The sequence below is a fragment of the Uranotaenia lowii genome, chromosome 2 (assembly GCF_029784155.1).
Source record: "Uranotaenia lowii strain MFRU-FL chromosome 2, ASM2978415v1, whole genome shotgun sequence".
Classification (NCBI taxonomy): domain Eukaryota; kingdom Metazoa; phylum Arthropoda; class Insecta; order Diptera; family Culicidae; genus Uranotaenia; species Uranotaenia lowii.
This window is the reverse complement of record NC_073692.1, coordinates 31,769,094-31,782,566: the sequence shown is the minus strand read 5'-3', so window position 1 is coordinate 31,782,566 and position 13,473 is coordinate 31,769,094. Positions and strand designations below refer to the sequence as shown.

At 35.8% G+C, this 13,473-nt stretch overlaps 1 protein-coding gene across 1 annotated transcript; it reads right to left on the bottom strand.

The window, feature by feature from the left end:
* Positions 1-8,353: 8,353 nt before the first annotated feature.
* Positions 8,354-8,878, bottom strand: LOC129741224 (bifunctional endo-1,4-beta-xylanase XylA-like). Its single transcript, XM_055732938.1, has 2 exons — positions 8,873-8,878; positions 8,354-8,812 (listed from the first exon to the last, which is right to left on the bottom strand). The coding sequence occupies exons 1-2, from the start codon at positions 8,876-8,878 to the stop codon at positions 8,354-8,356; spliced, it is 465 nt and encodes a 154-aa protein (XP_055588913.1).
* Between the last annotated feature and the right edge of the window lie 4,595 nt (positions 8,879-13,473).

Sequence of the window (13,473 nt, the reverse complement as noted above, 5' to 3'; positions counted from 1 at the left end):
AAGTTGAAACTTGGTGAAATATTTTTTTTACGGTAGCCTTCGAGATGAGAAATTTCCAAAACATTGCATCTAAGACTTGATTCCACTCAACACTGAACCTTTTCCATTTTTTAAAGTGTAAGTCACGAATGACATTAAGATGTTACAACGACTGTAATCGAAACATAAAAAAAAATTTAAAGATCCCATACTGTGACACAATAATAACCATAATACACATCATGGTTGAATGCAAGGTTGCCAGAATCACAGAGAAACCTGTAATTTCACAGAATTTTAAGTAAATTTTCATCACGGAATCTGTGTCACAAAACACAGAATTTTGAAATATTCGCAGATTTCACAGAATTTTAGAATTTTGCATGAATTTCATAAATTTTAATTTTTCTGGTCAATATAAATTTTAGATTTTTTACTTCGAATTAGGAAAGTACGATAAGATTGGTAATTTTAATTGATTTTACCCAACTAAAATGTAATAAATTCCCAATTTATCTTGAATTTACATTGCAATCAAAGGAAATAGCATCACAGAAAACCATCACAGAATTTTGGGGTTAAATCATAGAAAGTCAGATTTTTTTTCGGCAACCTTGGTTGCATGTCCCTAATACAATCTCATCAGATAGAAATCATGCATTGTTGCAAAATGGCAAACTTCTACATATAATCTGAATACAATATCGCCCAGAATGACCTTAATGGGTTAAATACCATTCCCATCGATATTATATAGATATTATTCATATTACTCGTTTCGAATAAACTGTGTGCAAGCAAAGCATTGTCAGTTCCAGACGTATTCTCGTGTGGTGCGATGTGGTTTTCTGAAAACTACGGATAAAATCAGTAAATACAAATTTAATTGTTTACTATATGACCCATTCCAGCGTGACGTCACAACGTTTGCCAAATTTTTTTTTGTAAATTTTATGTAAGTTTTACAGGTCATATCGCACCTTGGAAAAAATTATACCTTCTACGGACAAAATTTAATTCACTACAATTTGAAACCAATAGATCAAATAGTTAACTAAATATAAGCAAAAGGAATCGTGGTGTCACAACACGCCTCTTTTTCTACTTTTCAGTTTTTTTTTACAATACCACATTTTTCTGCTCTTCTATTCGATCAAATTTTATGAAAATTTCAGGAAAGTATCGATTCATTACAACCAACAAATTGCTTTTTTTTTTATTTTTTCAAATTTTGGTTTCAATTTATTTTAGAGCGATTCAGTTTCGTGACGTCACAACGCGCCATTTTTTTTAAGCAAGGTTTTGCAAAGCGTTGTGACGTCACGAAATTTTATGGTCAGCTACATGAAATAAATCAAAGTATTAATAATAATCTTAAAATTAATGCTGAATTTACTTAAAATGCATAAAACTTCAATAAATAATGTTATTTGGTGATGAAATCGATTAACTTTTTCCCAAAAAAATAAGGAGAATTAAATCTCCTAGGCCCATATAAGCAGATAAGGCTCACATCAATTTTATTCGAAGTTTATTGTGCGTTCATATGAATATTATTTAGAAAAAAAACTAATACTAGGAAATATTCATTCGTAAAAGCGTTGAAAGGTGTTTCTGAATCTTTTTCATCTTTAATTGCAAAGGAAAGGAAAAATAAATGACAATTTCAAAATCCTTCGATCTTTTAAAAGTTAGTTAATGGACACTAGAGTGCCTCAATCAGCCGACTTATGAAAATCTTATGAGTTGCAAGCTAAAATAGATCCTAGGCCTGGCACAAAGTCCAGTGCCAAATTTGGGGATTGGACCATTGAAATAGATGGCTCAATTACCCTAAAATTTGTATGGAATTATTAGAAATTGGGTTTGGAAGGAACATGAAAGCCAAGTTTTACACCAATTTTGATTATGACAAACAGTTTATCTCAAAGTCCCATTTTGACAATGGTTTGGTAAAAATGATATTTAGTTTCAAAAATTAGCTTCTGATGGGTCAATTACAAAAATACTTGAATGATCGTCAATCAACGTTCATATACTCGTTTTGAACGTGATAGCTGGTTTATGATAACTCTAATCGAAATGCATTCTTCAGATGAAATATTGTCATTATTAAAGCTTTTAAATACTCAAATTACAAGAAACATTGGTTGATAAAGACCTAAATTAATGACGAAAAACTGTTTTTTTTTGTTCATACTGAATACCACCCACATAATTCCATACAAACTTCGGGTGCGTTGCGCAACCCCTTACCTTAGAATAATATGGCATAAATTTTGCATGAGACCTTGTGCTAGTACATATTTTAATTTATATAATTTCAAAACTCAGTTAAAAGTCTCTTTTGGGAGATTTTTTATGAACACGGGGTTTGATTTGGATTTTCTAGTGACATTCTTTGAGGTGGAAATTTCAATTAAGGACAATTTGTTATTAGAAAAAATTTATTAATTTTGTGATTTATTTTTCTACGAAAGTCTCATGAATTTTTTTGATATAAAAAGTTAGTCTTTTAAGTTTACATGTTCAAAGATTTTTTATATCTCATTAATTTTTTTTCATGGAACTTATTTTGTTTGACCATAATGTCAGAAAGATATGGAAGATACTAGTGGTGTTTTTCATTCTAACATAGATATAAGAAGAACTTGATCTTTTTGCAAGATTTCAATTCAAATCACAGATAACTACCTGCTTTATGATTCACAAATATTCTTTTACAAAATCGATGAGGATTTCATTTGTTTGATAATTTATTTAATCTTGAATCAACTGTTTTCAAGTGCGATTTCAGTAAATCATAATTTGAAAAAGAGTAGAATTTTCGTGACGCTTAACGCATAAAAATAAATACCTTTATCAACAATTCTAGAGCGTAAACTTGCCGTGACTGTTATTTATCATACATCATGCTTAAAAGATGACTTTTCTTCATCATTTTGCAAACATTTTTTTTTGACATAGCTAGATTTTCGACAAAGTTATGTTTTAAATAAAGAATAATTGCAAAACTCAGTTTAGTTTCCTACTAAAATTTTTGAATTTAAACGATAACATACTCAATTCTAAAAAAAAGTCGCTGAAAATCTTTTAATGGCGAATGACACTCAAGATTAAACCTTTTTAACGCTGTGCAATTTATTTTTGGATAATGAAAAATCGGTTCTCCAGTTCAGGGGTGCTTGGAATGGGTCATATGTATCTATTCTTGTACGCTGCGGGAAAAAAGTATGATAAAATGCAAACGAAAGAAAATGCGGATAACGGTTTCTGAAAGGGAACTTTAATTTAGAAAATTGCGTTTTTATGCCCTTAATCAAATCAACATCACTGGAACGGAAATCATTCGGCAAGCGTCGGAAGATTTGAGCCGAACACACACACGTCACGATTCGACACCCCTGTTAAACAGCTTATAACTTTTTTGCCCAATAAAATAGCTAAGTTAATGTCTTCGACAAAGTTGTTCAGTGGAAAATTTTCTTCGGAAAATTTATAAATTGGTACAAAAATCATTAGCAGGCTCGGTTCCACAGAAGAAACAAAAATTATGATGATTTTTCAGCTCAAAATATTCAATTTTCCCATACAAACCTTAAAGCTCAAAATTGTTCATATAAACGTTACTTCAAAATTCTGTAAAAAAGCATGGATGAGTTTCGAACCAAAACGATGCTTTTAAGACCCCAGGGTTTGAGAAATTCCAAAATGATCCCAAATCAACTCAGTCTAGTGTGTAGTATAATGCTTCTATTTGGCTTTTGACATTAGCTCTTAGTTCTCAAAATGGCGTCCAAGCAAGAAGAGCTACGAATCAAAATTTTGTACATGCCTCGTGAAAATCCAAACTACACGCAAGCAGAAAAAGCTAAATCGTTGAATGTGGCGAAATCAAACGTCACAAAAGTAGTAAAAGTGTTCGGGGAACGTATTTCGACAACTAGCAAGCCGGAATCTAGGTGAAAGCTGCAGTGACGAACAGAAGAGTAACTGGCACTTTCAAGGGGAAACCCAATCTCTCCGTTCGAGATGTCGCCAATAAGTTGGGAATATCGTCTACAACCCTGCATGAAGCTTATAAACGATCCGGACTATCGACTTATAAGAAGGTAGTGATGCTGCTAATCGCAATGAAAACATAACCTCACGGCAAAAACAAAATCTCGGAAGCTGTATACGGCATTGTTGACAAAGTTAGATTGCGTGGTAATGTACGACGAAACCTTCGCCAAAGCAGACTTCAAACAGCTTCCGGGACAAGAGTTTTTAACAGCAAGTGCAAGGGGAAAGGTGTCAGACATTTTCAAGCATATTGAACTATCAAAGTTTGCAAATATTTATCTGCTCCTGAGGCTTGTAAAGCGACATATGCGTTACAGATGGGACTGTCAACCAGGAAATTTATGTAAAAGAAAATCATCAAAAGTGTTTGTTGCCTTTCCTGAAGAATCATGAATTGTCTGTGCTGTTTTGGCTGGATTTGGTATCCTACCTTTATAAAAAAAAGGCCATGGAGTGGTATGCCGCTAACAACATTCAGGTTGCTCTGGGTTGGTAGTTCCACCTCCTCGTGGTCCAGGGCGGAAACGTGTCTGCAAGTCCGGCGTATTGCAGATGTACGGCCAAGAGAACTATCACTTAACCCACTAGAGGCCGTCGACGGGTCTGCCAAACCCGCGCGGAAGAAATGGTGCACCCGGGTACTTAGGTACCAGTACTTGGGTGTGAGGGTGAGGGTCCAACACGCGTTCGGGAGGTCATGGCCCTGAAACGCGGACGTGACCGGAGGGAGAGCGATCGTCAACTCGTTTAACGTTTCGGTGGGTATAGACCCGACTCGCAAAACGAGTAGATGCGCAAAGTGGTGGCCATTGGTGGACCGATCACTTAGGGACGTGTTTTACATGTCGGTGTCAGTGAGGCACAGTATGCTGGAGGTGTCAGGATTTGACACGCGTTTCGGGAAGTAATGCGCCTGAACCGCGAGTGCGACCTGATGAGGGCGGTCTACAGCTCGATTTGCGCTTTGGGGAGTAAAGCACCCGACTTGAAAATTGGGTAGATGCGCTGATTGCTGCCTTAAGTCAACACTAGAGAGTTCGGAGAAGTCTGAGTCCTGCACGTGGCTTAGGAAACTTGCCTCCTGACCCACGTTTTCGAACAGAGAAAGTGTCGTCGAAGCTCGCCTTGTGTTTCTTGACGTCCTGGACTAGATCCACAAAGTAAGTAGTTGCGCTAAATGGGGACCTTTTTTAATACGATGATATGTCGGGTCCCAACTCGTTAGAGGAGGGGCTGCGCATCGAATTGTGATAGAATGAGGTATTAGCTGAGAGAGGATTCGGTAACGAGTATTGCCTTGGAGCGCATTAGCGCGAAATTTCCTCCCACTTGAAGTGTAGTGTGTCAAACAGTTTGAGATGGGAACAAAGGTTAGTGGCCCCAGGTGGACTTTATGGCGTAGGGGGTAAAATGTTCTTTAGCATTGTATCATGAGTTTTCCAAATGCACCCATGGATCCAGAGCAGCAAACCTTGGGGGACGCGGTGGCTCACCGTGCCTTGGAATGCAATCCGTAAAATGCATTTATCACCTGGGTTAACAACTAATAAAAAAAAAGATTGTGCCCAAGGATAAGAACCCTCCCAACGCACCAGAACTTCTCACAATCGAAAAATATTCGAAGATAGTTTAGCAATACCGTAAGAAGACCCAAAAAACTGTAAGCAGCAAAGAGCAAATCAAAACCAAGTTGTTCATTTTGAAGTGATCTGGAAGAAATCTTAAAGGGAGAGGGGTGAGATGGTTGAGGGGGAGCTAAATTTTTTTTTCATATTGTTTCCTTCTCCAGCTATCCCGGATCTTCTGTCTTTTAAGTGGCCGTTCCGATCAATGATTTGATCGGGAGCTAAAATAAGTATCAATGAGACAAAATAAACAATTCATAACATTTATTGAAATCTAAAAAGAAAATAAGCAATCATATAAAACTTCTACAAACACCCTTCTTTAGATCCCTTTTCTTATTTCCATTCCATTCCATGTCCGGTTGAGTTTTCTTTGCAAACTCGAACAATCTGCATTAAAGTTAACTTATTTATATTGAAAAAGATGTTTAGAACGGAAATATTATTAAAGTTATTCTAATATGAATGTGAGAAGATGAGGATAATGGAAACATAAACAGTTTGAAATTTGTTGAATGATAGGAAATATTTTCATTCAGATAACAAGAAATGCTGAAAATATATTGAATTCAACAAAATAATTGAATCCTTAGCAGGGAATCAAAACACCCGTGGAGAGATTTTCATCCGCAAGAACACTCTACTAGCACATATAGGGGAGAGGCGGGCTATATGCGCATATTAAGGAAAGCACTCATTTTCTCCCATATTCCAATAGATAGGAGTCTGAAAACTATATACACATGAGCGGACATCTGTTTTTTATACGTTAAAGAAATTTTTCTGTTAAAATTTCTTACAGTTTTTGTGAAAATAATTTTATAAAAAAAAGAAGTCAAAATAGCCGATTTCCGAAACCGGCGGGCTAAATGCGCATATTTATGTTTTATGTATTATGCCTGCAGAAAAAATCCAAAATATGAGCGCTAATCATCATAGCAGCTTTGCCTACTAGCGACACGTCGCATACGTCGCGACGTTGAAAATAATAACGACGCAGCACGAGTTTCCTAGGAGACTTGAAGCATGCGATTGATAGCCAAAGGAAAATGTACATACATAACATAAACAATGTTCGAGTACTACATTGAAATCGCCTACTCGACTAAAAAAAGAAAAACAAATTTTCGAATGACAGGAATCCCGCTAGTAAAAAAGCGTCGCTAGTCCTACTGTCGCTATTCGGTTTGGTGCTATACACATAATATATTTCATTAACACTTGCAATATTTTGATATTATTTAATTGAAAATGGTAGAAAGGGATGCTAAGCATACGTCAAGGCTGAAATTTTTGTGAAATTTTTTACATCACTAGTTCTTTTGCATGAAACATAGTTAGGTATGCCATTTGGCCATATTTCATGGTAATATTTTGTTCATATCGTATTTTTATCGGATCAGTATGAAGTTCTTCTTTTTTCGCTGTAAGATCGTGATTTGAGCGTAGATTTGATGTTGAAATGATAAAAAGTAAAAAAAATTATAAGACTAATCTATTTTTCTTGATATAGGCATTTAACCTGCCTTGATATGGGCATTCAGAACCTGTCTCTTATTCCAATATCTTATCATTTAAAACTTTGCAAAATGCTTCAATTTGTTGAATTTTCGGATTCCAGATGAATAAGAAAGAAAAACCATTAAAATTTTTACACACAGATTCTGTGCGCACGATAATTAAAGTTCAATATATTATAACAAAACTGACAATAATCTTGTTTGAATTTTTAAATTTTTCTGACTTAATATAAAAATTTAATTTTTTCATGTCATATGTTAAAAGCGTATTACCCTCAAACTGCACTTATTAGATACGATGAATCTCCAGCTATATCGTCAATCGGCTGTATGCGCATATTACCCAATATGCGCATTTAGGAACACTTTCCCCTAATTTCAATTTTGCTCTCGATAAGTTTTGCATTCCGATTCAAATTTATCGTCTTTTTTAACGTGCAGGTTAAGTTCTCGCTCCTAGACGAGAGAAAATTTCTCACTATTTTGCATAAAGTTAAGGGCGCGGAGAGCCAGAATGGATGAAAATATATAGCTGGAAAAACACTCTCTGTGCGTTTGTTTTCTGATTCGCTTTTAGTTTCGTCGGGGAATATTCTCAGAACTAGAACTGACTGATTGAATATCAGGGGACTGAGATAAACGGAGAATCATCGTTAATGATCACACAAATTGTGCAGCTCATGATTGAATTTGTGGTAATTTGTGGCAATTCGTTAGGGGAAATGAGAAGGTTTGAGTTAAAATGAGAGAAACCAGTGTTCAGGGAGAGTAAAATGTGGAACAATTGTTGTAAATTGTGAGGCAGTTGAGGAATTTCGATCATTGCCATTACAAATGCAAAGCATATTCTTTCCGCTGCAATCCCTCGGAGAATAAAATTTCGGACGACTTATCTTGATCGGCATTAGAAACGGATGAAAAGTCTTCGCGTTCACATAATAATCGCTAAGTGTTGAACCAGTTATTTACCAGTTATCATTATCTGTTCTGCTCGATTTGCTTCCCCGATTTAGAATAAAACATTGCCAAATTTAAACGTGCATACTGCCCTTCAAATTTGGAAGAAACACTTCAAGGAAGGAATATCGCGAATTTTGTCATCATGATAAAACAATAAAAAAATAAAATTCAATCTGAAAGATTGTTTATTGAGAAAATTGAATTTTAGGCAACAATCAGTTTCTGGTTGACGGCATGCCCGACCAAAGGAGCAACATGAACTGATCCTGGATTAGCAGCGACATACTTGGTAGCAACGACTGGAGCACCATGAGCAACATAATTGTTGTATCCATGTCCATAACCATATCCGGCCCATGGAAGTCCCCACGGATTGACCTTGGCAACATTGGCCTGATCGACGGTTGGCTTCGCTCCATACCATCCGTTTCCGTTGACCCAAGCGTTGTCATACACGGAGTTCACTGCTGGCCATGATCCATGAACTGAGGAATAAGGATAAGACACCAGACCCTTGGTATTCCAGTTGTTCCATTCATTCCATCCATTGTTCCATCCGTTGTTCCAGGAGTTCCAACCCAAGGAGTTGACTGGCCAGGAGTTCTCGACATATCCGGCTTGAGCGGCAACGGCCAAGCTGGCTGCCAGGAATGCGATGAAGGCCTGTACACATGTACAATCATGAGTTTAAGCTCACAGTTTGAATTAACAACTTGTACTCACCTTCATTGTTTTGGTTGATTGAGCTTGGGAGCAACTGTTCGCTTTGAAGTACTGAAGACTAAGTATGACGTCAACTAATCGTGGCCGAGGTTTTTATATCCTTGCACATCTATATTCTGTTCTTTGATCGAAATTTCTACCAGTTCCATTCTCTTGTTATTGCTTTTTGAAGTTGCTACCTGTTCAAAAAAGGCAATGAAAACGTAATTACTGTTCACCTTTTTTAACAATCATTCAAAAGTCAACCATAGGAAGTGATTGGATTATTTGATTCATTTTGGCAGAACTTAAATCGATGAACAAGGATATAAAAGCCCGACAAAGTTCAGTTGACATCATACAAAGTCTTTGGCACTTATAGAAAACAGCACGAATCTCCAAAAATCGATCAACTTTAACAATGAAAGTAAGTTCAAACTGAACCTTAGCATTTATCAAATTCACTCAATGTATTTTGTTTTCTTCAAATAGGCATTCATCGCATTTCTGGTAGCCAGCTTGGCCGTTGCCTCTCAAGCCGGATATGTCGAGAACTCGTGGCCAGTCCAATCGCTGGGATGGAACTCTTGGAACAACGGATGGAACAATGGATGGAATGAATGGAACACCAAGGGTCTGGTTTCGTATCCTTACTCTTCCGTTCATGGATCCTGGCCAGCAGTGAACTCCGTCTATGACAACGCTTGGGTCAACGGAAACGGATGGTACGGAGCAAAGCCAACAGTCGTTCAGGCCAACGTTGCTAAGGTCAATCCGTGGGGACTTCCATGGGCCGGATATGGTTATGGACATGGATACAACAATTATGTTGCTCATGGTGCTCCAGTCGTTGCTACCAAGTATGTCGCTGCTAATCCAGGATCAGTTCATGTTGCTCCTTTGGTCGGGCATGTCGTCAACCAGAAACTGATTGTTGCTTAATTTTCAATAAAGTTTCTCCATTCTCAAACTGAGCTTCTAGTTGTTTTATTAAATTTCAAAAATGTTGTCAAACTGTGTTTAGCACTTAATCTTAATTGGAAAGCTTTATTTTCACCTTTTATTTCAAGAAAATCCCGTAACGTTAGTATAAAAATTCGGAAATTGTGTTGCAGGGACGTGTAAATCACAACGTATATGATAGTTTGACTCAAAAGCCTTTTTAAAAGATCATATGATTGTAGTTCTTAAAAATAACACAATTTAATATTGAACTAATTTAAACAATATTTGAGTGTGTACAACATTTGTTTACTTTACTTTATCTTATAAAATCCTCATAACACGTGTGTTGATTTATCGCCTGGGTCTGCTTATTTGTCACACTTGCTTAATCTAATATAATTGGAATTTATCTTATCTATTCCAAACAGATTATTATTTATCTAACACATTCAATGATAACAAAAATAGCGGTAAGACCCCATCAAAACCCTTCACTCTTGCTTTAGCAAGTTTCGCCTTTATTATTTCCCTATCAAAGTCACCAACTAAAGCCACATCAACAACCCATAAGGTAGCTCATTAAGCCTCCGGTCGACTGCTTACCAGCAACTTTGCTGAACTGGCACCGCACACAATTTGTAGTCCAGCCATGTGTCATACACAATCAGCTGATTAATTATCATAACATGACACGCTCGCTTGGCGGTCGGAATCAGTTAAATATGAATAAAACACCTTCTGGTTCAAACGAACGAGGGAAGCAAAGGAAGAGTGTTGCTGCTTGACACGACAAGAGGAGAGAAACAACTTAGGCTGCTCGTGAAAACCAAAACAGTCAAATTAACGCCACGGTTGACAAATGAATGCTCGTAAAATGTCTTAAGGGTGAGCACTGAGCAGCGTTAGCGGCTGCTGGGCTTTAAAAGTTTTATTCAATGCTGCATCATGATCTTGGAGTAACATAAAGTTTGTTAACCGATTATTTGACAAATACTAAGTAGGCTTTGAATCACTCCTCAGAAAATAGACAATGGAAGTGCTGCCGAGTTTGGGTGATAGATTTGCATTAGTGCAAGAAGGATGCAGCTATAATTTCACCTAACTTTTAGAAGATCTTACGGGTTTTTCTTAACCCTCATCCATCTTTGAAATGTTTACCCTTTATAGTCCTAGGATTGTCAATTCAACACTCCTGACAACAACCAATATATCTCTCTTGTTTCTCAAAAAAACCCCGTATTAAAATTCAAATATGTTTTTCATACATTATTCACCTACAATACTTCAGTTTTCCGTGAGTTGGCATGATACATAAAGAAGTTGGCCATGAATTTTGGACATCTGACGTAATTTTTTCGTGCTCCGTGAAAATTTATCAAAATAATAGTGTAAATAGCCAAAAATCGTGAAATTATGCATAAAGATTAGGAAGGATAACGTTATTGTAAAGTGAAATGATCGGTAAAGTTTGGAAAGCAGTTTCCCGGGATAAATTAATTGCGATTCAAAAAATAGTGCTTAAAAGAAAAGAAAAATGGCTATCGGTGTGATCTGATTTTCGCTTAAGGAGTGCCAAATTTATCGAATGATTTTCAAGCGTACTTTTCGATATAGAAATGTGCTCAGTGGTCGACTGCTGGTGAAGTCAGGAAAAATTGTTTTAAAAGACAACTAAATAATTTGAAAAAAAAAATACAGCAATGCCGTGGCGCAGCCCAATTATTATTAGGTCACAGCAAGAGAAAAAGGGAAAATTCCGCGATGGATGAAAAAATGCTGTTCTTTTTAAGATTGCTGCGATGCGCGTTGCTTTTAGGCGACAGATATTTTGAAAATATTTGGTTGCAACCCGTTCCAGTTGACTCCAATCAGGAAGGATTGGGAGACAGGCCGGCCTAAACCATCAATACCATTTAATGGATTTGGTGAGATCGTTTCTTTTTAAAAATGTAATGCTTTTACTAAACTTTTTCAGTCCTATTTTCCGAGAAGGATTTCCCTTATAAATATCCCTTCCTCTTCCTATCTGAATACAGCGCCCTGGGTCGTATGAGTTCTCTGCACCTGAAAAGTTTATTTTGCTGATTCAGATCATCCCCATTATGATTACATTGACTTGTCGCGGTGTGCATTATTGTACTACACTTATGTTTAAAACCAACACTTGAAACGAATATTGAATCCAGATACTCGTTTTGGCATCTTATGTTTGTTTTGATGATTAAGCTGTACTTTGTGTAGTCACCCAATGCTATGTTACAATACTTCAGTTTTCCGTAATTCAAAGTTTAAGAAAAAAAATCGAAAAACATGCTTCCGAAAAAAGACTGTAAATCATGTACGGAATTCTAAAAAAAAAAATCACTAAGTGTCCAAAAATACTGAAGTTAGAAGCTTTATGTTGCTCATAAGTATATATTTTTTATGAATTTTTTTCAAGATCATGAGCACAAAAATTAAAAAAAAAAAAAAGTGGTGTTAAAACCGTACTTTTCAATCAATGAATCGTCAAAATTGTAAAGTCCCACCAGATAAATTTTGAAAAAAGGATTCAAAAGTTGATGTAATTTGGCACATTTTTGCATCTTTAGATTTTCAAAATACGAAACACAGAATTTTTTACAAATTTTCAAAAGTAGCTATTTTTCGAACTTTTTTTCCAGATTTTTTGCACAAAAAAAATGTCTTTGCACTGGATTTTGAGTATATAAACTAAGATTTCCGCAATAATTTTTTTTTCAACAGAAAGTCAATTTCATACATATTTTTGTGGTGTAATAACAAGGTATAGCTTCAAACTTCAGCATTTTTGTACACTAACTGAAGTATATTCTGAGCATTCCGTAGCTGATCATTACTTTTTTTTTATAAACGCACCCTCAAAGCCCAGGAAAAATAACTCCCTTATCAGACCTTGAGTGTCAATTTGACATTCCTTGCTTAAAGCCAAAAGTTTCTCAACCAATTTTTTCTAAATTTATAGTTTTGAAAACCCCATAATGTATCTCTAATTGTTGCGAAGTTTGAGCTGATTTTAACAATTTTCTTAAAAAACTTTTACCAGTTTATGTGATAAATAGCTCTGTTATCCTAATTTTTTTTTTGTAAAAGAAAGCTTGCGATCCACTTATTCAGTAATTTTATTATTTATTGACTTCAATGGTTGATTTTGATTGCATGTAAACGGTTTTTATAATAGAGACGTAAACGTCAAATAAAAAAAAAATCAAACCGGAAGTTAAAGACTACCCAAGTAACCATGAGCATTAAGCCATAACCCTGAATCAGCATTAAATCAACATTTCTAATGCAAATTAGCAATATATAATCATTCATAATTCTTTTTAGTTTCATGTTAGCATTTTTAATGCATAGAAGCAATAAAAAAAATTAGCCCTAATGAATGCACGATATGCACACGATATACTATATAAAGTTAACCAGCATTGAGACTGTAGCATTAAAACTTCCTGTTAATGCTTATATTAAGCTTTTATGAAGCTTTAAATCCCGAACAGTACTTGAAGTACGGGTTTTTTCACCTACCTTATCAGGATCAAGAGCGGTCGAAATGGTAAAGGCGCAAGGAAAGATAAAGGCTGCTGCGGGATCCTCGGTTCGAGACTCATCAAAGGTAATTCATGATTCAATTATAATCACTTCTCATTTCATAGAAC